Source organism: Salvelinus alpinus, chromosome 18 (assembly GCF_045679555.1).
Source record: "Salvelinus alpinus chromosome 18, SLU_Salpinus.1, whole genome shotgun sequence".
Classification (NCBI taxonomy): domain Eukaryota; kingdom Metazoa; phylum Chordata; class Actinopteri; order Salmoniformes; family Salmonidae; genus Salvelinus; species Salvelinus alpinus.
Genome location: NC_092103.1, coordinates 4,588,673 through 4,615,180, shown reverse-complemented (window position 1 = coordinate 4,615,180; position 26,508 = coordinate 4,588,673). Strand labels below are relative to the sequence as shown.

The window sequence follows — 26,508 nt, the reverse complement described above, 5'->3', positions numbered from 1 at the left end:
CTATTTAGTCAGGCAATGTCCACATTATTCTCACATTTTAGAATGTAATAATACTTTTTATATCACTGCATTGGCAAGGCCTAAAAAAAAACTATTATTCTTAAAGTGGTAATAGCCTACTTTGACACTTTTTACATGTTATTTGGAGCAGTAGGGTTCTATATTAGGCCCTATATGTACAATTATATAACATTGAGGTCCTTGAACATTACAACGAAGTGCTTGAAAATGTCCCTGAAAGTCCTTGAATTCTACTTGCCAATGTCTTTATGAACCCTGCTTAGAGTATGTATAGTCCTATGTTGTTGTATAGGTGGAGTTATGGGCCAATATGCATATATTCATTTTTATACCTCTAAGTACACATGTGGAACTGCATGATAATCTTTTCGATTTTTGTTTCAAACCATTTGGAAATGTTGATCCCGATGTTACACATTGGCCCCATTATTTATAGAAAGACCCATATACCTGTTTAAACAATTTTCCATGCCAAAATTAGGAATAAGCAAAGGCTTTGATTTCTGGTCAAATAGATGGAAAAAGGTTCTTAGACCAGTTTCCCAAACTTGGTCCTGCCCTGCCCCCCCCCCCTGGGTGAAACATTAAATGTAAATACTACAGTATTAACAACTGTTTTTCACTACAGTGAATACTACAGTAAAGTCCCCAAAAACACTACAGTGAATACTATACTATTTATAACATAGTATTCTATTGTTTTTTCAAAACAGTAAAAAAAAAGAAAAGTAGAGTACAGTAGAACACACTAGAGTAGTGCCTACTGTACATATTGTATCTGATTTGGTCTGGTCTGAACCAACCAAATATGGTGTTTGGGGGCAGAGCTCATTACAATAACAGCCAGTGTGTACAATAATTTCCAAATATGCAAAAGAAGGATATTGTATATTTCTACCTTTGTGTTCAGGATACATTACCATGAAGAGAAGGACATTCATATCCATAATTATACATTTCTGTATAGTACAGATCAGGGACCCATGACGAAATTCCGTTAACAAAATAAAACATTTCAAAGTCAAGGTGTCATGTCATAACTGACACCCCATTCTTTCTGCAGACATCTTTGAATCTTTATTCGGAGCAGATATTTAAGAGCTTTTGGACAACGTGGTCTCATAAAATACTGAGGGAGATTTTACTGTAATTCGGTTACCAAACTTCTCCACAGTTCTTCCAGCAAATGTGTTTTTGTGAAGTTTTCTGTGTAAATTGTTCAAAGTAGTCTTTGTGCATAGAGTTGTATGGTTTGTTAAACTCTGAAATCTGTTTTTGTTTGGCATACATTTTAAAGTAAAAAATCTGAATCAAAGCGTAATTGCATTACTGTGGAATTGCCCATTTGTAGGTGTGTGTGGGTTTACATGGGTGTGTTTTGTGATAGGAGGGGAGGAGGGATTGCCCTGTTAATGCCCCTCATTGAGGTGTGGGACAGACTGACCAGATGCCTGATTAAAGCTCATCTCCTGCCAGCCAGTTAATATTAGAATCCTACTACAGTGGAGGAGACAGACAGTCACTCGCATACATTATCATATAGAGAGAGGAGATTTGAGCTTGAGTTTAGAGGGTCCCTGGTTCAAGCCCAGGTTGGGGCAAAGACAGGAACGGAAGCAACACTGTTAGATGAGCATGGATTGGAGTTATTCCACTAACATGCTGACTAAACCATTGCAAAATAAATTGACACGTTATTCAATAATTTCATTCAAATTGCTCGCGGGCGTTTACGTAGCCAGGCGCTAAAATAGAACTTGGTTCTAATTTTAGGCACTTGACGCACTGCAAGTCCCGCCTCTCCCATCTACTCATTTGTTTATAAAACGAGCATATTAACCCACGTGGGTGTTTGAAAGATGAACGATGTCCACACTCCAGTCGGTGCCGGTAATGCACCTTAAAAGGTGGTTACCAACAGCCATATATAATCCACAGAAGAACAAGACCACAAACAACGAGAAATTAATAACAAAATAATTTCTAAAATAAAAAAACTGATTTCACCAGTAGATTCCTTTTCCGAGTAGAGAGAACATGATTTTGTATGACTGAAAAATTTATAAAAATTATACAAAAATCCTGCAATAAATAAATAAAAATTCCCATATGCATCAGGTAAAATAACAACCCAATCTTTATCTCCCACAACAAATAACCTAGCAACAGCAAGCTAGCTAAATGTCCATGAATGTTTGTGTTAGGACCTGTCCTCAAATTAAAATACACTACATGACCAAAAGTATGTGGACACCAGGTCGAACATCTCATTCCAAAATCATGGGCATTAATATGGCGTTGGTCCCCCCTTTGCTGCTATAACAGCTTCCACTCTTCTGGGAAGGATTTCCAATAAATGTTGGAACATTGCTGCTGGGACTTGCTTCCATTCAGCCACAAGAGCATTAGTGAGGTCGGGCACTAATGTTGGGCAGTCGGCGTTCCAATTCATCCCAAAAGTGTTCGATGGGGTTGAGGTCAGGGCTCTGAAGGCCAGTCAATTTCTTCCACACTGATCTCGACAAACCATTTCTGTATGGACCTCGCTTCGTCCACGGGGGCATTGTCATGCTGAAACAGGAAAGGGCCTTCCCCAAACTGTTACCAAAGTTGGAAGCACAGAATCATCTACATTAGAATGTCATGTTGTAGCGTTAAGATTCCCCTTCACTGGAACTAATTGGCCTAGCCCGAACCATGAAAAACAGCCCCAAACCATTATTATTCCTCCACCAAACTCTACAGTTGACACTATGGATTCTCCTGGCATCCGCCAAACCCAGATTTGTCCGTCAGACTGCCAGATGGTGAGCGTGATTCATCACTCAAGGAGAACGCGTTTCCACTGCTCCAAAGTCCAATGGTGGCGAGCTTTACACCACTCCAGCTGATGCTTGGAATTCCGCATGGTGATCTTTTCATGAAGCTCCCGACGAAAAGTTGTGCTGACGTTGCTTCCAGGTAGTGAGTGTTGCAACTGAGGACAGAAGATTTTTACGTGCTACACGCTTCAGCAGTCCCGATCTGTGAGCTTGTGGCCTGCCACTTCGTGGCTGAGCTGTTGTTCCTCCTAGATGTTTCCACTGCACAATAACAGCACTTACAGTTGACCAGGGCAGCTCTAGCTGGGCAGAAATTTGTAGCACTTACTTGTTGGAAAGGTGGCATCCTATGACAGTGTCACGTTGAAAGTCACTGAGCTCTTCAGTAAGGCCATTCTACTGCCAATGTTTGTCTATGCAGATTGCATGGCTGTGTGCTCGATTTTATACACCTGTCCGCAACGGGTGTGGCCCGAATCCACTAATTTGAAGGGGTGTCCACATACTTTTGTATATATAGTGTAGTTTGTTCACAGTTGGTTTTGGTATTTTAACCTGCGTGTCATGAACGTGTCTGGTGGAGATAATCAACATGCGCACGATGACACGCGGTTTGATCAGCATGTAACGCACAACATTTAAATTCCAATTTTTTAACCAGCCTTAAAGTAGACAGCTCTACAGAACACAAAATAGTAGCAGGAACCATTGGTTTCTGAACTCACTAACAACCATTTGCAAATCTTCAACCATGTGTAAGTAACCACACTTACTGATTTAGTGCCTTGAGGTACCCCCCCCCCCTCCTCCTTACACACAATCAATCATGTAGGCAGAATCTCTCAGTTGTGGATGAAAGTGTTTGTTTGCTACAGTGTGAGCTATCTCTTAGATACAGTCAAAGAGAGAATATGTCAAATGAATGAAAAAGTGATATGGTCCATTACTTAATTACAATGTCAAAGCTAAGGTGAATATATACACCGAATGCACAAAACATTAGGAACACCTTCCTAATATTGAGTTGCACCCCCTTTTGGCCTCAGAATAGCCTCAATTCGTTGGTGTCGAAAGTGTTCCACAAGGATGCTGGCCCAGTTCTTGACACACTCAAGCTGCTGCGCCTGTCACCTACTACCACACCCCGTTCAAAAGGCACTTAAATATTGTCTTGCCCATTCACCCTCTGAATGGCACACATAAACCATCCATGTCTCAATTGTCTCAAGGCTTAAACATCCTTCTTTAAATCAGTCTCCTCCCCTTAATCTACCCAGATTATAGTGGATTTAACAGGTAACATCAATAAGAGATCATAGCTTTCACCTGGGTTCACCTGGTCAGTCTGTCATGGAAAGAGCAGGTGTTCCTAATGTTTTGTACACTCAGTGTCAGGAGTAAGAGAGAAAGCAAGTGCTGTGTATGGACCTCTTCCTTATCCTGGAATCCTAAATGGCAATACAGAATGGCCGCGGCTTGCGTTGCCAGGGTGACAAATGCCATGGATAAATGGGAGAGAGGAGGTGGAGCACGAACAGGCAGTACAGGGCTGAGAGGGAGAACGAGAGAGTGGAAGAGGCATGCTAGTAGACAGACAGTATTGTATATGCTCATTGAAGGAGGGAGAAATAGGGCATAGCGTGAGAGAATTAACTGAGTCCGATTATAACCTTACCACAGAAACACATAGTGCAAGAACATAATAACCCACAGCAAACCATGGCACTACAGACACAGATATGATCTGTGAGAAAGACCATCTACAGTACATGCAGTTGGTGCTGTAACTGTCACGGTGGGGTTAGAGGGGAATGTGAATATTATTTGTTGGTATATAAATACACAGTAGCACAGAACACACACAGTGTTACATATACAGTCAGGCAACATTATCTACAAGAACACACTGAGAAATAGTGATATTAATAGGTGCTGTTCCATCTGCCCACATGACCTCAACACAGTTCTGTTTTTATACATCGCCGAAACCACCTCCGCATCATTCTATCCATCTGGTTCTCAAACACTTCTCTTTTCCTCATTCTTTCGATCGCTCTGACACACACGGGTCAGGCCTGAATTAAACATGACACTGACGCTTTGCTGGATGAATTCTAATTAGTGACTGGCGGAGCTATACAAATGACAGGCTGTATGAGAGCTGTGTGTGTGTGTGTGTGTGTGTGTGTGCAATATTTGACTGTGTGTGCCATCTTCATGTTGATGGCATTGCCCCAATAGTTTTGTTTCTCACCCTGCCCGGCAGGACTCACAGAACTCTACAGCCGGATCACACTCACTGGAACTGTCACGCTTGTCACAGGCGCCGACGAACCGCAAACAGGCCGGAATGAAGCTGAAGACCCAGTATCAATGGCATATTTACACCTCGGTATTGGTCCCGAGGGAAACACTGGTCTCTGCTGCTGCAGTAGATGCACATTAAATACACAGACTTACTGGAGAAGCACAGGCAGGCAAGCGTGTGACAATGGGACACAGTCATGATGAATGTTCCAAGCTGCTGAGGAGATAGTAGCTGAAACTATTCATCTAAACCGCACTGAGCCTCTTGGGTACGACAAACAAACAGGCGAACACACAGATACACACAGCGCGTACAGAATCAAGCACACCCAGGCAGGTACAGTTGAAGTCGGAAGTTTACATACACCTTAGCAAAATACATTTAAACTCAGTTTCACAATTCCTGACATAATCCTAGTAAAAATTCCCTGTCTTAGGTCAGTTAGGATCACCACTTTATTTTAAGAATGTGAAATGTCAGAATAATAGTAGAGAGAATGATTTATTTCAGCTTTTATTTCTTTCATCACATTCCCAGTGGGTCAGAAGTTGACATACACTCAATTAGTATTTGGTAGCATAGCCTTTAAATTGTTTAACTTGGGTCAAATGTTTCGGGTAGCCTTCCACAAGCTTCCCACAATAAATGTTGGCCCATTCCTCCTGACAGAGCTGGTGTAAGTGAGTCAGGTTATAGGCCTCCTTGCTCGCACAAGCTTTTTCAGTTCTGCCCACAAATGTTCTATAGGATAGAGGTCAGGGCTTTGTGATGGCCACTCCAATACCTTGACTTTGTTGTCCTTAAGCCATTTTGCCACAACTTTGGAAGTATGCTTGGGGTCATTATCCATTTGGAAGACCCATTTGCGACCAAGCTTTAACTTCTGACTGATGTCTTGAGATGTTGCTTCAATATATCCACATAATTTTCCTACCTCATGATGCCATCTATTTTGTGAAGTGCACCAGTCCCTCCTGCAGCAAAGCACCCCCACAACATGATGCTGCCACCCCTGTGCTTCACGGTTGGGATGGTGTTCTCCGGCTTGCAAGCCTCCCCCTTTTTCCCTCCAAACATAACGATGGTTATTATGGCCAAACAGTTCTATTTCATCAGACCAGAAGACATTTCTCCAAAAAGTACAATCTTTGTCCCCATGTGCAGTTGCAAACCGTAGTCTGGCTATTTTATTGCGGTTTTGGAGCAGTGGCTTCTTCCTTGCCGAGCGTCCTTTCAGGTTATGTCGATATAGGACTCGTTTTACTGTGGATATACATACTTTTGTACCCGTTTCCTCCAGCATCTTCACAAGGTCCTTTGCTGTTGTTCTGGGGTTGATTTGCACCAAAGCACATCCATCTCTATGCGACAGAACGCGTTTCCTTCCTGAGCGCTATGACGGCTTCGTGGTCCCATGGTGTTTATACTTGCGTACTATTGTTTGTACAGATGAACGTGGTACCTCCAGACATTTGGAAATTGCTCCCAAGGATGAACCAGACTTGTGGAGGTCCACACATTTTTTTCTGAGGTCTTGGCTGATTTCTTTTGATTTACCCATGATGTCAAGCAAAGAGGCACTAAGTTTGAAAGTAGGCCTTGAAATACATCCACAGGTACACCTCCAATTGACTCAAATTATGTCAATTAGCTTATCAGAAGCTTCTAAAGCCATGACATTTTCTGGAATTTTCCAAGCTGTTTAAAGGCACAGTCAACTTAGTGTATGTAAACTTCTGACCCACTGGAATTGTGATAGTGAATTATAAGTGAAATAATCTGTCTGTAAACAATTGTTGGAAAACATCTGTGTCATGCACAAAGTAGATGTCCTAACCGACTTGCCAAAACTATAGTTTGTTAAAAAGAAATTTGTGGAGTGGTTGAAAAACACATTTGAATGACTCCAACATGAGTGTATGTAAACTTCCGACTTCAACTGTACATAGATACACACTAGACAGAAATACAGACAGAGACCGACACACACAGTCAAGGAGGGAGCAAGGAGAGAGGCAAAGACGGAAGCGTGCAGAAGAAAACGAAGTGAGATAAGAAGAGAGAAGGAGGAAGTGTGATGAGGGATAGGGAATGACTCGAGGTGGTAAATAATTAAACACAATGGACCTTCACACCTGGAGCACACAATAATTGGATTTCCTGTGTTACAGACACGGTGCATTGGCATTATTTAAGTATAGACATTTTTTACTTCCCTTACGCATGGCATGACTTTCCCACAACCAATAAAAAACAGTTTCTCTTAACATTGGACAGAGGAATATGAGATATTTCAACTAGGGCTGATCCCAATTAGTTGACTAGTTAAGTGTTTGGTCGATGGGTTGTTGGTCAACCAAGATTTTTTTATTTGTCAAGCAGTAGGCAGTGTGTGAGATGGATAGATAAATAAGTAAAATGATGGCACACGAGACACCTGCCTGATTTGTACCCATCTCAGTGAACTAATCCATTGCGGAGGCCGCGTGAATGGCACAGTCCAAGAAGAAGGGAATTGTGGCTAAAATGCACATCTCTCTCCAGAATGTGCTCTCTCCCAACAATTGGTCCACATTCATTGTTTCACAACTTCATTGTGTGAATTGTTTGCCTTGATTGTTAAAAAAAATATATATTTAACCAGGCAAGTCAGTTAAGAACAAATTATTATTTACAATGATGGCCTACTCCGGCCAAACCCAGACGATGCTGGGCCAATTGTGCGCTACCCTATGGGACTCCCAATCACGGCCGGATGTGATACAGCCTGGATTCGAACCAGGTACTATAGTGACGCATCTTGCACTGAGATGCAGTGCCTTAGACCCCTGTGCCACTCGGAAGCCCCATCAGTTCCCCATTACATATATCACCAGTAGTAGCCTACATTTACTTTGAATTCCTAATCTACAATTTTTGTTTGGTTATGGTCATTTCTATTAATGCATTCAATATATTATTATTCCAGTCTTTCACCATTCACATTGTCGGAGTGGACACGTTGTTTGCGTACAACCTATGCTACACATGTGAGAAACACGTTTTGGTTTATTTCATTCAATTTAGTCATTTGTTTGAAGCGCTACTTGTCAATGTTGAGTAAGGACGCACCCCTGATTACGCGTAGAAGTAGGCCTATAGGCAACCTGGCCTGCCTGCAAATGTAGGCATATAAATATGTGCACATTTGGGGATCGGATAGTATTTCTGATTGGCTTAATGCACCACCACTAATGACCTGTGGAGCTTCTCAAAGTAATGTTTTCTTCACCTCAAACAGCAGGCAAACAAAGTCTGTTTTTACATCCATTGAGAATGACAATAGTTCATCAATGTATCTTTAAAGGCTTTCCAGCTCTCTCCCTTTTCTATAACCACTCAGCGTGAAAGGGAAAAATGTCATGCCCTGATCCAGTGGAAATGTCATAAAATAGGTCTACTTGATGAGCTCTTATCTCTAGGGAAAAATAGCCTACAGCTGTGTCTGTCTCAAGCTCACTGGTGGAAAGAGGACCCTAAATATTTTTTTCAATGTTGCAAGTTTGCTAGCACGAGCTTCTGGCTGGACCAAAGTTGATACAATTGTTTAAAGTTGGTTGCAGACAGGCCATGCGTAGCCAATGTGATTTATAGATTTTTATTTATTTTGATATTTTTTACCTGCAGGCTGCAATGTTTTTATTTGTTGGCTTTATGTAGGCTATTTTTACATAGTTGGCAATGTCAATAGAAATAACTTTTTAGGTTGGGGAGGCAGGTAGCCTAGTGGTTAGAGCGTAGGACTAGTAACCCAAAGCTTCTTGATCTTGTATCCTTTGTTTTTTTCCTGTCAAGTTTGGGCACCCATCAGTGGTCACACTGGATAACTTCTCAAAACTCAGTACCAGCTTTACCATACACTTACTAACCTCCTCCAATAAATCTTTCCCTGTGGTTGTGCTCTTCGTTGACTACACTGAAGCAATCTCCTCCAATTTCAAAGTCTGGGGTTATGGCTCGTAAGAATATCAACAACTGCACCGTGTCACGTGCATCACTGCTCGCATCCAGGGCCAAGGAGAAATGGGTGAAATCCTTTACATTGTCTTTCAACTGTTCCATATTCTCTGCGATGTCCTCAACACGCCGTGTCATTGCTCGTCTTGACAGGGAAACCTTTTCAAACAGCTCTTTCTTGTCTGGGCAAAGTATTGCTGCAGAGTCAATTAAACATTCTTTAACGAATTCGCCCTCAGCGAATGGCTTGCGGTTTAGCAATTTTGTGGGACAGTACATAGCTAGCTCTCGCAATTCCGTAATTTGCTGAATGCAGTTTTGTAGAAAGTCCTTGCTGCTTTTGCAACTGAGAAAGCAACTCTTTCGATAAACTTGTCCTCTGTTCAAAAGACATTCTTATTTCTCTGCATGCTTCATTTGGAAGTGTCGGGACAAGTTGTAGTCTTTCAAGACAGCGATGCTCTCTCTGCACACTAAGCACACAGCTTTCTCTGATGCCTCATCACTGTTGACGTTGAGGTAACTCCGGGATGCTGGCCTTCTAGGCAGAGTTCCTCTGCCCAGTGTCTGTGTTCTTTGGCCCATCTTAATTTTTTATTTTTATTGGCCGATCTGAGCGATGGCTTTTTCTTTGCAACTCTGCCTAGAAGGCAAGCATCTCGGAGTTGCCTCTTCACTGTTGCCATTGAGACTGCTGTTTTGCGGGTACTATTTAATGAAGCTGCCAGTTGAGGATTTGTGAGGCATCTGTTTCTCAAACTAGACACTAATGTACTTGTCCTCTTGCTCAGTTGTGCACCGGGGCCTCCCACTCCTCTTTCTATTCTGGTTAGAGCCAGTTTTCTCTGTTCTGTGAAGGGATTAGTACGCAGCGTTGTACAAGATCTTCAGTTTCTTGGCAATTTCTCACATGGAATAGCCTTCCTTTCTCAGAACAAGAATAGACTGACAAGTTACAGAAGAAAGTCTTTGTTTCTGGCCATTTTGAGCATGTAATCGAACCCACAATTGCTGATGCTCCAGATACTCAACTAGTCTAAAGAAAGCCAGTTTTATTGCTTCTTCAATCAGAACAACAGTTTTCAGCTGTGCTAACATAATTGCAAAAGGGTTTTATAATGATCAATTAGCCTTTTTAAAATGATAAACTTGGATTAGCTAACACAACGTGCCATTGGAACACAGGAGTGATGGTTGCTGATAATGGGCCTATGTAGATATTCTATTAAAAATCTGCCGTTTCCAGCTACAATAGTCCTTTACAACATTAACAATGTCTACACTGTATTTCTAATCAATTTAAATGTTATTTTAATGGACAAAAAAATGTGCTGTTTCAAAAACAAGGAAATGTATAAGCGACACAACTTTTGAACGGTGGTGTACGTGCCTTCAAAATGTCCCACAAGCGGTGGGAGTTAAATCAGTACACAAAGACGAGTATTCATTGGGCTTTTAATTTGAAGAACAAATACGTTTTTCAAAACTTCACTATCGCAAATTCTTTGATCTGAACATGATTCTGCGGGCCATATTGAATCAGGTCGAGGGCCACATGCGGCCCCCGGGCCGGCCTTTGCCCAGGCCTGATCTAGACTAACTACCTAGAACTAGGCCTAGATCTGATTTTTACTACTGTATTTTCAAAAGGTCCTTGTAGCATATTCAATTACGTTTTATGAAGTTGCAGTTAGGGCTGTCCCCAACAACAACAAATCTTGGTCGACCGAAAGTCGTCAATTCTCTCTGGTCGGAAATTTTTTAAAAGCAAGACAAGAAAAACCTTGACCATCCTCCTCCCGTTCCTGCTGGCCTTCGCAGATTCTGCTATTACTCTCCGGAAGTTGCCGGTAATAGGCTACACGAGGAGTCGGCAACCTTTCTCATGTGGAATGCCCATTTATCTTACCATTTCTACCAATCTGTGTGGCAGTTGTGGTCTTCATATGCACATTTACGTGGAACAGTTTCATTTAATTTATAATAACGTCTTCGTATCTCAATCATTGTCATGTTGTTAATCAATTCTATTTAAATAAATGATACAAACCTTTTTTCTTTCTTTTAACCTTTTAGGCAAGTCAGTTAAGAACACATTCTTATTTTCAATGACGGCCTAGGAACGGTGGGTTAACTGCCTTGTTCAGGGGCAGAACGACAGATTTTTACCTTGTCAGCTCAGGGATTCAATCTTGCAACCTTACAGTTAACTAGTCCAACGCTCTAACCACCTGCCTCATTGCATTCCACGAGGAGCCTGCCTGTTACGCAAATGCAGTAAGAAGCCAAGGTAAGTTGCTAGCTAGCATTAAACTTATCTTATAAAAAACAATCAATCAATCATAATCACTAGTTAAACTAGTAATATCATCAAGCATGTGTAGTTATATAGCGTGTCCTGGCGTTGCATATAATCGATGCGGTGCGCATTCGTGGAAAAAGGACTGTCGTTGCTCCAACGTGTACCTAACCATAAAACATCAATGCCTTTCTTAAAATCAATACACAGAAGTATATATTTTTTAAACCTGCATATTTAGCTAAAAGAAATCCAGGTTTGCAGGCAATATTAACCAGGTGAAATTGTGTCACTTCTACTGCGTTCATTGCACGCAGAGTCAGGGTATATGAAAACTTTTGGGCCGCCTGGCTCGTTGCGAACTAATTTGCCAGGATTTTACGTAATTATGACATAACATTGAAGGTTGTACAATGTAACAGCAATATTTGGACTTATGGATGCCACCCGTTAGATAAAATACGTAATTTCTCCTTATTTCACTGAAATATACGTTTTGTTTTCGAAATGATAGTTTCCGGATTCGACCATATTAATGACCTAAGGCTTGTATTTCTGTGTGTTATTATGGTATAATTAAGTCTATGATTTGATAGAGCAGTCTGACTGAGCAGTGGTAGGCAGCAGCAGGCTCGTAAGCATTCATTCAAACAGCACTTTCGTGCGTTTTGCCAGCAGCTCTTCACTCAGCTTCAAGCATTGCTCTCTTTATGACTTCAAGCCTATCAACTACCGAGATTAGGCTGGTGTAACCGATGTGAAATGGCTAGCTAGTTAGCGGGGTGCGCGCTAATAGCGTTTCAAACGTCACTCGCTCTGAGACTTGGAGTAGTTGTTCCCCTTGCTCTGCATGGGCCGCAGCTTTTGTGGAGCGATGGCGCCGACACGAGATGGCCGCCTCGCTTCGCGTTCCTTGGAAAATATGCAGTATTTTGTTTTTTTATGTGTTATTTCTTACATCGGTACCCCAGGTAATCTTAGGTTTCATTACATACAGTCGGGAGGAACTACTGAATATACGATTAACGTCAACTCATCATCGTTCCTACCAGGAATATGACTTTCCCGAAACGGATCCAGTGTTTTGCCTTCCACCCAATACAATGGATCTGATCCCAGCCGGCGACCCTGTGCGACGCCGTAAAAGGGGCAAACGAGGCGGTCTCCTGGTCAGGCTTCGGAGACGGGCACATCGCGCTCCACTCCCTAGCATAACTACTCGCCAATGTCCAGTCTCTTGACAATAAGGTTGATGAAATCCGAGCACGGGTAGCATTCCAGAGAGACATCAGGGATTGCAACGTGCTCTGCTTCACGGAAACATGGCTAACTCAAGAGACGCTAACGGAGTCGGTGCAGCCAGCTGGTTTCTTCATGCATCGCGCCGACAGAAACAAACATCTTTCTGGTAAGAAGAGGGGCGGGGGGGTATGCCTTATGATTAACGAGACGTGGTGTGATCATCATAACAACACACAGGAACTCAAGTCATTCTGTTCACCTGATCTAGAACTCCTCACAATCAAATGTCGACCGCATTATCTACCAAGGGAATTCTCTTCGATCATAATCACAGCCGTATATATTCCCCCCCAAGCAGACACATCGATGGCCCTGAACGAACTTTATCTGACTCTTTGTAAACTGGAAACCACACACCCTGAGGCTGCATTCATCGTAGCTGGGGATTTTAACAAGGCTAATCTAAAAACAAAACTCCCTAAATTCTATCAGCATATCGATTGTGCTACCAGGGCTGGAAAAACCCTAGATCATTGTTATACTAATTTCCGCGACGCATATAAGGCCCTCCCCCGCCCCCCTTTCGGAAAAGCTGACCACGACTCCATTTTGTTGATTCCAGCCTACAAACAGAAACTAAAACAACAAGCTCCCGCGCTCAGGTCTGTTCAACGCTGGTCCGACCAATCTGATTCCACGCTTCAAGACTGCTTCGATCACGCGGATTGGAATATGTTCCGCATTGCGTCCAACAACAATATTGACGAATATGCTGATTCGGTGAGCGAGTTCATTAGGAAGTGCATTGACGATGTCGTACCCACAGCAACGATTAAAACATTCCCAAACCAGAAACCGTGGATTGACGGCAGCATTCGCGTGAAACTGAAAGCGCGAACCACTGCTTTTAACCAGGGCAAGGTGACCGGAAGCATGACCGAATACAAACAGTGTAGCTATTCTCTCCGCAAGGCAATCAAACAGGCTAAGTCCCAGTACAGAGACAAAATCGAGTCGCAATTCAACAGCTCAGACACAAGAGGTATGTGGCAGGGTCTACAGTCAATCACGGATTACAAAAAGAAAACCAGCCCCGTCGCGGACCAGGATGTCTTGCTCCCAGACAGGCTAAACAACTTTTTTGCCCGCTTTGAGGACAATACAGTGCCACTGACACGGCCCCCTACCAAAACCTGCGGGCTCTCCTTCACTGCAGCCGAGGTGAGTAAAACATTTAAACGTGTTAACCCTCGCAAGGCTGCAGGCCCAGACGGCATTCCCAGCCGCGTCCTCAGAGCATGCGCAGACCAGCTGGCTGGTGTGTTTACGGACATATTCAATCAATCCTTATCCCAGTCTGCTGTTCCCACATGCTTCAAGAGGGCCACCATTGTTCCTGTTCCCAAGAAAGCTAAGGTAACTGAGCTAAACGACTACCGCTCCGTAGCACTCACTTCCGTCATCATGAAGTGCTTTGAGAGACTAGTCAAGGACCATATCACCTCCACCCTACCGGACACCCTAGACCCACTCCAATTTGCTTACCGACCCAATAGGTCCACAGACGACGCAATCGCAACCACAATGCACACTGCCCTAACCCATCTGGACAAGAGGAATACCCATGTGAGAATGCTGTTCATCGATTACAGCTCAGCATTTAACACCATAGTACCCTCCAAACTCGTCATCAAGCTCGAGACCCTGGGTCTCGACCCCGCCCTGTGCAACTGGGTCCTGGACTTCCTGACGGGCCGCCCCCAGGTGGTGAGGGTAGGTAACAACATCTCCACCCCGCTGATCCTCAACACTGGGGCCCCACAAGGGTGCGTTCTGAGCCCTCTCCTGTACTCCCTGTTCACCCACGACTGCGTGGCCATGCACGCCTCCAACTCAATCATCAAGTTTGCGGATGACACTACAGTGGTAGGCTTGATTACCAACAACGACGAGACGGCCTACAGGGAGGAGGTGAGGGCCCTCGGAGTGTGGTGTCAGGAAAATAACCTCACACTCAACGTCAACAAAACAAAGGAGATGATTGTGGACTTCAGGAAACAGCAGAGGGAGCACCCCCCTATCCACATCGACGGGTCAGTAGTGGAGAAGGTGGAAAGTTTTAAGTTCCTCGGTGTACACATCACGGACAAACTGAATTGGTCCACCCACACAGACAGCGTCGTGAAGAAGGCGCAGCAGCGCCTCTTCAACCTCAGGAGGCTGAAGAAATTCGGCTTGTCACCAAAAGCACTCACAAACTTCTACAGATGCACAATCGAGAGCATCCTGTCGGGCTGTATCACCGCCTGGTACGGCAACTGCTCCGCCCACAACCGTAAGGCTCTCCAGAGGGTAGTGAGGTCTGCAGAACGCATCACCGGGGGCAAACTACCTGCCCTCCAGGACACCTACACCACCCGATGTCACAGGAAGGCCATAAAGATCATCAAGGACAACAACCACCCAAGCCACTGCCTGTTCACCCCGCTATCATCCAGAAGGCGAGGTCAGTACAGGTGCATCAAAGCAGGGACCGAGAGACTGAAAAACAGCTTCTATCTCAAGGCCATCAGACTGTTAAACAGCCACCACTAACATTTAGCGGCCGCTGCCAACATACTGACTCAACTCCAGCCACTTTAAAAATGGGAATTGATGGAAACTATGTAAAAATGTACCACTAGCCACTTTAAACAATGCCACTTAATATAATGTTTACATACCCTACATTACCCATCTCATATGTATATACTGTACTCTATATCTGCATCTTGCCATCTTTATGTAATACATGTACCACTAGCCACTTTAAACTATGCCACTTTATGTTTACATACCCTACAGTACTCATCTCATATGTATATACCGTACTCTATACCATCTACTGCATCTTGCCTATGCCGTTCTGTACCACCACTCATTCATATATCTTATGTACATATTCTTTATCCCTTTACACTTGTGTGTGTATAAGGTAGTAGTTGTGGAATTGTTAGGTTAGATTACTTGTTGGTTATTACTGCATTGTCGGAACTAGAAGCACAAGCATTTCGCTACACTCGCATTAACATCTGCTAACCATGTGTATGTGACTAATAAAATTTGATTTGATTTGGGTAACGCTGCTTCGAGGGTGGCTGTTGTCGATGTGTTCCTCGTTCCAGCCCAGGTAGGAGCGAGGAGAGGGACGGAAGCTATACTGTTACACTGGCAATAGTAAAGTGCCTAGTATTGGCACAAAAGTGTTGGAGAAGTAAAAGTGCAATATGTGCCATGTAAAAAAGCTAACATTTAAGTTCCTTGCTCAAAACATGAGAACATATGAAAGCTGGTGGTTCCTTTTAACATGAGACTTCAATATTCCAAGGTAAGAGGTTTTAGGTTGTAGTTAATACAGTATTTATAGGACTATTTCTCTCCATACCATATGTATTCCATATACCTTTGAATATTGAAGTCTCGTGTTAAAAGGAACCACCAGCTTTCATATATTCTCATGTTCTGAGCAAGGAACTCAAACGTTAGCTTTTTTTACATGGCACATATTGCACGTCTACAACACTTTTTTGGGGGCATTATTTAAACCAAATTGAACATGTTTCATTATTTATTTGAGGCTAAATTGATTTTTATTGATGTATTATATTAAGTTAAAGTGTTCATTCAGTATTGTGGTAATTGTCATTATTACAAATAAATTAAATAAAAAAAATAAAAACGGCAGATTAATCGGTATCGGCCTTTTTTGGTCCTCCAATAATCAGTATCGGTGTTAAAAAATCATAATCGGTCGACCTCTAAAAATGACATGCTGTTGGTTTCCTCTCCTTTCACCTTCAATGTGGATAACGCTCCCACTGACCTGCAACTTGAGCTTATCGATCTTCAGTCTGATGCAGTGATTGGAGAACTATTCAAAACAATGTCACTAACGAGCTTCTAAAGATTAGGAGTCATGCTTAGAAGATGTATGTACTGTTTGGGACAACCCACGTATGTGAACAGACATTTCAGTGATGAAATATAACATGTCAAGGCACAGATAATCTCTTACTGACTCTCACTTCTCAACAAATCCTGCGCATGGCGACGTCAGAAACTATACCGGACTTCACTGCTCTAGTCAATGCCCATCAGAGACTTCACTGCTCTAGTCAATGCCCATCAGAGACTTCACTACTCACACTGATTGAGTAGTTTAAATGTAATGTTGAGCTTATTTATGTGCATGTTGAAAAAGTAAATTAAGTAGCATATCTGGACGTGATTTACAGTAGATATATCTTTCGACACAGTCCTACACATGATGTATAATCCTGTAATATGATACCTTGCTGATTCATCATATCATTCTACTTCATTCTGGCCTATGTGGCAGTGTAACATCATGGGTCCAAACTACAGTAGCCTACACTCCTCATCATGAGTCCCATATCTCGATAACAGGCCCTAAACTCCTGCAGTAATGAGCACTAAATTGAGAGCTGACAGACAGCTGCTGCCTGACCAGCCTGGAAGACAAACAGCAGTTGAGTGTACTATCAGACAGCCAATACAGCTGACAGTCACAGGCCCCTCCACTCACTTCCTGATGATGACGACATGTGACATGGCCTGCTGAGAGCCAACATGACAATTCATCGACAAAGACCCATGAAGGTGCTATAGAGGTGTGATTGGGACTGCTATTTTATGTTTTCTGCTTGATAAACAAGGAAATCTGTACAAAAGACACAAGGATCAAAGCATTTTAAATAAAAGTTATAGGTTTTCAGTGATATGTTTGTGGAAAAGTTTCAGGCCATATCATGAGAAGGAGGTACATTTGAAAATAGTCCAGCCTCAAGGATTAATCTATGACCAGAACATCTCGTTAGGGGTATGCTCCTGGCTGTACTACTATGGGTATTTAGGTTCCATTGGGTATTATCAGCTTGTCACAGCTTGTCACCAAACCTTTAAAATCAGCTTGAATTAATAGATCAGTTCTATCAATTACACATTACTCAGCTGCGTAGGTCCAGGCCTTCCACTGAGAAAACACATGGAAATGGCAACATGGAAGCGCAGGAAGAATACAAATGGCAGGAATGGTCTCTTCTCGTTCTGTCACGAACACATGGGCCATCTCCTGTTTCCTATAATAACTGGTCACCAACCTCAAAAACAACCAGCCACGCCTCCCCATCTCTTCCTGCCAGCTCCATTTCTATTCAATGACAGAATTGCCATAGACCACAACAAAGAAATACACCAAAAGCTGTTCCAAAAGGTATTAAATGCATTCGGAAAGTATTCAGACCCCTTGAATTTTTCGACATTATTACGTTACAGCCTTATTCTAAAATGTATGAAATAGTTTTCCCCCCGCCTAATCAATACCCCATAATGTCCAAGCAAAAACAGTTTAAAAAATAAATAATTTAGCAATTAAAAAAATATCACATTTACATAAGTATTCAGACCCTTCACTCAGTACTTTGTTGAAGCACCTTCGGCAGCGATTACAGCCTCGAGTCTTCTTGGGTATGACGCTACAAGCTTGGCACACCTGTATTTGGGGAGTTTCTCCCTTCTCTGCAGATCCTCTTTTCTGTGTTCATCTTTCCCTCATTCCTGACTAATCTCCCAGTCCCTGCCGCTGAATAACATCCCCACAACATGAAGCTGTCACCACCATGTTTTCGCTTTGTCATTATGGAGTATTGTGTGTAGATTGATTAGGCGGGAAAAAAACTATTTCATACATTTTAGAATAAGGCTGTAACGTAACAAAACGTGGAAAAAGTCAAGGGGTCTGAGTACTTACTGAAAGCACTGTATGTTACTACACATTCTGTCAAATGAATTACCATTGAGAGAATCTAGGCCAATCAAATTATTAAAGCCGTATGCAAATCAACCCTGGTGCAGTGTGACCAATATAACCAACTATCACTCCTTAAAGATATCACAAGCAAAGAGTAAAGGCTTAAAGGACAAGCGTGATTATCCAACACATTATCCAAGATAACGAATACAGGGTTACAGTAGGGCTAGGTGTAAAGCATGTACATGTAAGGGCCTTATTTGAATCTGTCATAATGATTTGAAAGCAATGCATAGACTTAACTCCAACATGCTGCAGAATCCCCCCCCAAAACAACAAAATACCAGTACAACCTTCAGAACTGGACAAGCAACCGTGGCCAATAAATGAGGGAGTGGAAGTAAATTTTTTCAGAAACATAAGAACCTAGTAGGCGGTGATACACTGGTTTCAAGATCCACTCTCCTATATTGATGTGATTGAAAAACTTTGCATCCGGCAAGCTCAGTTCCTCTTGAAATGGAAAAAGCGCATTCGAAAAACTCATCCCAAATGCTGAAAAGGAAACTCACAGAACCATAGCCAAGTAATTCCACAAAATTCCATAGGCCTACCCTTGATGCTTTTGTAATTGCTGCCCTGCCCTAGCTTTAATACCAGAGGAACCTTGGCCGTGGTGAAATGATGACCGGGAGGAGAAGTATGCATGTACATTACAACAAAGGCGAGGGAATTTTGTGAGCCCAAACATAGCATGCCAAATGAATTCTATAGAGTTCAGAGTACAAAAACACTGATTGCTTCTGAGGGGCCTCATTACTGCCTGTGTTCTCTGTCTCCTGGCCAGGGACAAACAGTGACACACACACACACACACACTCAACCTGCTTGAGACTGGTAATATCTAGAGACCAAAGGATTAGGATATGACAGAGACAGTGCTGCACTGTCAAGTATGTAGCCTAGAGCTCAGAAAAAAAAGCCAATAAACAAACAATGATATCCATTTGGGAAGAGTTACAATTCTATTCATAAATTGAAATGTATAGGAGTGTCTTGATTAATGAATGGAATTGATCCCAACCTTGGTCACAAAAACACATCTCCATGTTGCAAACCATGTTGAAGGCTGGTGCTAAAAATCAACAGCTTCTGCCTTCCCTGTTCAATCTTACTACTAAATATGCATTACTTCCTGTAGAGCAGGGGTCATCAACTAGATTAAGCCGACGGGCCGTTTTTTTTCTTGGGCGGCTGGTCGGGGGGCCGGAACATAAATATAAATAATTTGTACTCTGCAAATTGACGCAAGAAGCCAAATAGATATTGTATTTTGAAACCTTGATTACATTGATACACGATCAACATGTCTATTTATGAGTGGAAATACTTAGATATAGATTTTCTACATTAAAATAATTTTGAGGTGAATTTTTAAATTTTTGTGGGGCCAAATAAAATTTGGCCCGCGGGCCGCCAGTTGACAATTCCTAGAATTTTATGTTGAATATCCTACATTTAGCAACAGGGGCCTGAGTAATATACAGTGCATTCAGAAAGTATTCAGACCCCTTCCCTTTTTTTATTACCTTTATAGGCAAATCAATCTACACACAATACTCCATAATGACAAAGCAAACAGGTTTTTAGAAATGTTTGTTAATTTATATAAAATAATAAAACAGAAATACCTTATTTACATAAGTATTCAGACCATTTGCTATGAGACTCGAAATTGAGCTCAGGTGCATCCTGTTTCCATTGATCACGCTTGAGATGTTTCTACAACTTGGAGTCCACCGGTGGTAAATTATTTGGAAAGGCACACAGCTGTCTATATAAGGTCCCACAGTTGACAGTGCACGCCAGAGCAAAAACCAAGAGTTCCGAGACAGGACTGTGTCGAAGCACAGATCTGGGGAAGGGTACCAAACATTTCTGCAGCATTAAAGGTTCAAAAGAGCACATTGGCCTCCATCATTCTTAAATGGAAGAAGTTTGGAACCACCAAGACTCTTCCTAGAGCTGGCTGCCTGCCCAAACTGAGCAATTGGGGGAGAAGGGCCTTGGTCAGGGAGGTGACCAAGAACCCGATGGTCACTCTGACAGTGCTCTAGAGTTCCTCTGTATAGATGGGAGAACCTTCCAGAAGGACAACCATCTCTGCAGCACTCCACCAATCAGGCCTTTATGGTAGAGTGGCCAGACGGAAGCCACTCCTCAGTAAAAGGCATATGACAGCCCACTTGGAGTCTGCCAAAAGGCACCTAAAGACTCTCAGACCATGAGAAACAAAATTCTCTAGTCTGATGAAAGCAAGATTGAACTCTTTAGCCTGAATGCCAAGCATCATGTCTGGAGAAAACCTGGCACCATCCTATGGTGAAGCATGGTGGTGGCAGCATCATGCTGTGGGGATGTTTTTCAGCGGCAGGGACTGGTAGACTAGTCAGGATTGAGGAAGAGATGAACGGAGCAAAGTACAGAGAGATCATTGATGAAAACCTGCTCCAGAGCGCCGAGGACCTCAGACTGGGGCGAAGGTTCACCTTCAAACAGGAAAACGACCCTAAGCACACAGCCAAGACAATGCAGGAGGGGACAAGTCTCTGAATGTCTTTGAGTGGCCCAGCCATAGTCAGACTTGAACCCAATCGGACATCTCTGGAGAGACATGAAAAAAGCTGTGCAGCGACGCTCACCATCCAACCTGACAGAGCTTGAGAGAATCTGCAGAGAAGAATGGGAGAAACTCCCCAAATACAGGTGTGCCAAGCTTGTAGCATCATACCCAAGAAGACTTGAGGCTGTAATCACTTCCAAAGGTGCTTCAACAAAGTACTGAGTAAAGGGTCTGAATACTTATGTAAATGTGATTTTTTTTTTTATATACATTTGCAAACATTTCTAAAAACCTGTTTTTGCTTTGTCATTATGGGGTATTGTGTGTAGACTGATGAAGGAAAAACAATATCAATTTTAGAATAAAGGTGTAAAGTAATAAAATGTGGAAAAAGTCAAGGGGTCTAAATACTTTCCCGAATGCGCTGTACATTGTTCTTTTCCTTCCTTCTTTGGGACAGACAGGGTTGTTTGGAATGAGGCCTTACATTAACCTGTTGGTAAAGAAAGGCCTAAACACCACACAAGGACAGATAAAACAGGCCTACTTAGACCAGGGTCCTGGGGTAAACCTGACAAATAGACAGCCCGTTCAGTCCCATAACTTAGACAGGTGGGTGTCTGGTACTAACCAACTCAAGTCAGGTTTTCCAAACCAAATCCTGGGGATCAAGTAACAGGTTGATCAGATCAGTATGCTTCAAGCAAAGACTAACCCAATAAAGCACTGACATGGAAATAAATAACATACATTTGCAGGACAGTGGTCCAAAACACTGCAAAATAAAAGTGCCACACAAACACACACGAACAATATAATCTACAGAGGTGTGGTATAATGAGATGGGCTGAAAAGCAGACCTAAATTAGAAGCTTAGCCTAGTCCACTCCATAGACATTAAAACCAGCTGATAGTGATAGCTCCAACATCATCCACTTATTTCTATGGAAAACTCCCAATGGCACATGAAGGCGGAAGTATTTGAATTTGAAGTGCGCGTCCTCTGCATCCATTTTGGTGTCATGGTGTTCAGAGTTTGTTATAACCAATTTATTGATGTGATTATGATATAGGTCAGGCCCTATTGGTCACGTACATGCGAAGCATACATGTGTCACGTAAAGAGAGCCAGAGGTTGAGGGAATAGGGAATGCTTTTCCTAAACAAATTATTGATTTCAGTAACATAACTTCTCAGTCAGAAATGGGTGTAATTATGTTGCAGCTTCAGCAACACGGACAGCATGATAAATACTGATGTTCTGTGGTGGTCGCTGCAGCAGGGAGGAGAGAGAGACAATGTATGCTAGTCACACAGTCACTCGCTGTCTTTTTTTAACACAGCGCTGCAAGTCTGAGCCAGGCAGCACAATCAAATCAATTGTGGTCAGACTCCCTCTAGTCATTTGTGTCTTAATTATTTAATCAAACAGCTCGCTTAAAGCATCAGACAAGCTCAGTGCTTATAGTGGATTTGATTAAAACACAGGATGTGTCTATATATGGAAAAATACATGTTTTAAAATTTCAACCAATCGATTGGTCGAAAGAACAGATGTCTCTTGGTCAACCAAGATTCTATTTTGTCGGGGACAGCCCTACTAAGGATCATGGTGAAAGTGGCCGGAACTAGCAAAGGATCATGGTCTATGTAGTTGTTTTCATCTTGCCTGGGAGTCAACCTTAATGTCAATAGCATGAGGGCGCGAGCACATGGTCCTGTGTGTAGACAAATGTAGTAGTCAGAATGGATCACTATTTAATTAAATATCTAAATTTGTAGAGAAATTTAAAATAATTATTCGTGGGGATCAAACTTGATCATAATAAACAAAAATAGAGCGCAAAACAGCAGTCTAAAAAATTATCTGGGGGACGTTCTGGCAATCGTAATTTACATAGGCTTTCTAGGGCAGACCATGGCTTTTGGCACCACTAGGTTGCTATGCAGTAGCCGACAAGCAGAGCTCATGACTTCACGCTCCAGACCAGATACTGGGGGCTTGGCCCACTCATATGCATAGTCGCATAAAAACATTTTGTTCATTTATACTAAATGACAAAGCACAAATGGAAAATGAAAACAAGGGCTAAATTATCACTGTAAAAAAGGCTTCTTTAGATTAATGTTCAAACAGCATGTGAAGTACCACGAGTTAGGCATTGTCTCACCTTCTTGCCAGTGGAGCCTGTCTTGATGAGGCAGGAGCGTCCCAGGGACTGGTAACCACCAATGACCTCGATCTCCTCCACAGCAGGGTAGCGCTTCTTCAGCAGGGAACCCAGCTGTGCGTAGGGGGCTTGGGATGGCGTGGGGGGGGTCTGGGCCCCTCCGGAGGGCTCCTGGGGCTCTGGAGAGTCAGGCTGAGGCTCTGACTTACGTTTAGGCACCACAGTGAAGGTGTTCCCCTTCCGCCCATGCATCACTGGAGTGGGACTGGGGGCAACAGGCTTCAAGGGGTCCACATCTATGTCATCTATGTTGGTGACAGGTAGCTGGTCAGCAGGGGCATCCTCTGGAGGTGGCGACTGGACAGAGGGAACTGGGGAGGGTGCTGGGGATGGAGAGGGGGGCAAGGTGGCGGTGGGGGGAGGTGGGTCTGGTTTGGTTGGCCTGGCTGCCCTCACCTCCTCTTTCCTCTTGGAGGCTGCTGGGGTGGGTGGAGGGGTGATGGGAATTGGCACTCCTGGAGTGGGCATCTCTGCCACTCTCTGGGAAGGAGGAAACTTGATGGGGCTGGAGGGGACCGTGCTGCCCGGGGAAGAGGCTGCTCTGTGGCGTTTGGGGAAGACGGTGAAGGAGTTGCGGGACTGGAGACGCAGGTTGGCAAGGGCACGAGCCTGGATGTCCCCGGAAGGCAGCTGGGAGAGGTCAGGGCGGGGCGAGGGGCGGATCTCGAACCCTGGAGAGGGGGGAGACATCAGGGGTGTGGTGGGGCTGGCAGGGGACTCGGCACGAGCACAGCAGGTATCCGGAGAGCATGGCACCTTGGATTTGGGGGGCACCTCTGTGCTCTCCCAATCTCTCTCTCGGAAAGGCTTGGTCTGGGGCCCCTCTGCCTCCTCTCTGGGGTTGACCACCACACTGTGGCCCCCACTCACCTCAAAACGCTGGCGGTAGGAAGACACTGATTGAGGGGGTCCGGCAGAGTGCAGGGTGCTGTCAGGCTCATAAAGAGGGAGCTGTAGATTTGGTTTGGAAGACTGGGAGCTGGGCAAGACTGAAGAAGATGACTGTGTGTTGCCTAGGGTGCGGACTGGTGAGCTAGGCTGGGCGTGTGATTTGTATTTTGGCACCAGATCTGGCTGTGGCTTGGGTCTTTGTCTTGGCCTGCTTGAACTGGTCTCCAAGTCCAGTAGGTTCTCTGTGCTGCGAGACTTGGGTTGCAGTTTTCTGTAGTTGCTGTCAAATTTCTGCAGCATGCGGCTCACCCTGCCCTGACCCTCTCCTGTCTCGAATGCGCCCTCGTGACAAGGATGACCTAGCGTGCTCAAGTTCTCCTCGCTCCTGCTTAGTGTGGTGTCATAAATGACCACCTCCTTTGCCCGTATCTCGGTCACCCCACCATCTCTCCTGTCCAAGAGGTCATTGAGGGAGCTGTAACTGCTTAGCCCATTCTGCTGCAGATAAAACCCGCTTTTTATTCCACTGGCCCCCGTAAAGTAATCCGGATCGGATTCTATGATAATGATATTCTCAGCGCGTATAGTCCGAATTCCAGGTACACTGCCATACAATTCCAGTATGTGCTGAACGGGACGAATGGCGTTCTCCCTGTCCTGCCGTTTCTTTCGCTCCTTCTCCAGTTTGATGAAGGGGTTCTCCTGCAATGGGCCTAGACTGTCCTGCAGAACCAGGCTTTCCTGTCCCTCGCCATCGCTTAACGTTTTCTCCGAGTCATATGGGTCGGTGGCAGTCAAGGGGTCTTTGTTTGTTTTCACCGGCGAGAGCTCTGGGGAGGTGGGGGAACTGCCACGCTTGCCTGCAAAGTGCTGGCTCGCTGCAGTGATGGTGTAGTTCCGAACTGAATCAGCGTTGGTTTCATTGTCTTTTTTGGAGGCGCTGCTGTTTCCCGTTACTTCGCCATTAACCCGCGATGAGCTCGCGCTAGGGCAAGGCTCAGCTGCTCCTGCTCCAGACCCGCCACCCTTTGCTTTCCTCCGCTCCAGAATCTCCCGTTTCCAGGCCGGCATCGTCGGGCTCTCCTGCCCAGCCTCCTGGCGGAGAACACGGACTTCTCCTCCACCAGACATTGTGGGGAGAAATGTAATGTATTTGGGATATGGTGTTACCCGACTGGGAAAGAACGCTGTATGTCGCTGTCCCTGCAGCGCCGAAAATCGCATACACACTTACATCCCCACGGTCTCTTTCGGTCTTTCTACGTTCTTCCTCCTCTGTCTGCGACTCATGCCCCGCCCTCCGCACCTGTAAATCTATAACGTCATTATTCAGTTTTAAGAACAGCGCCCCAAGAAGCAACCTCATTTGGTGATATCGATTTGGAATACACCCCATTTTCACAGAGTACCACCCATCAAAGGAAATCCCTCCTCTTTCTATTGTTGAGTAAGTAAAGAGGAACTGTCAGTCAAGGAAATTCAGTTCAGCCCCCCTTCTACGGTTTAACCCTTTCAGTGAATAAATTGAAATATTTTATCATAAAAGCACGTATCGACTCCTCAATTGTTCTTTTTAAATAATAACATAATGCATTTCATTTCAATTGAATTATTGACCTAAACATGAAAGGTACCATTAAATGGTTGTAATATATTAAAGTATTTAAAGATGTGTGTGGAGCAGAGCAAATTGTCGACCATCAGTGTCCAAGACCAATAAATTAAAAGTCCCTGCTGTTGCCTTGCCAGCACTCTAAATAAAATGGTGCTGGATATAAGATAATTAATTTGGTCAAGCTATGCCTACTACTATTCTACTAGTTGTTTAGGGAAAACTTTAGATTAAATCCTGTGGGACTATTGGTGAGTGGATCATATTCGATTCTCTCACCTTAATCCATGTAATAATAGAAAAACAAGAAATTAGTGCTCGTTAGGCCTAAAATGGTCAAACAGCTTAAAATGCATTTTATTTTCCAAAATGAAGCTTATGCAGCCTTAGCCATGATATTAGCGATTATGACTTTTCCTTCCATGAACTCACTCCTATGTGAACTTTCCTTTTATTACTTGAACGGCCGTGCCAATGTTGGTTTAGGCATAGGAAATTGAGTAGGTCACACGCCCATCTTCAATGTAAATAGCGACACCTTGTGCCCAAATTTTGTCGTCATACGGGATAACAGTGGACATACCAAAGATCTAAGTCTACATGGGACATAACGGCATGGAATCCGTTCAGAATTTACCAAAAGAGGGCTGATTA

General features: G+C 43.6%; 1 protein-coding gene across 2 annotated transcripts in view; it reads right to left on the bottom strand.

Annotated features, from left to right (window-relative positions):
* The window catches only part of LOC139543561 (taperin-like), a 35,329-nt gene extending 9,705 nt beyond the window's left edge, over positions 1 to 25,624 (bottom strand). The window contains exon 1 of one of the 2 annotated variants that reach the window (XM_071349755.1): positions 23,292 to 25,624. In XM_071349755.1, coding sequence (XP_071205856.1) covers positions 23,292 to 25,466 — 2,175 coding nt within the window. In that variant the 5' untranslated portion in view covers positions 25,467 to 25,624. The remainder of the gene's footprint in view (positions 1 to 23,291) is intronic. The other variant, XM_071349754.1, reaches the window with a different exon arrangement.
* Between the last annotated feature and the right edge of the window lie 884 nt (positions 25,625 to 26,508).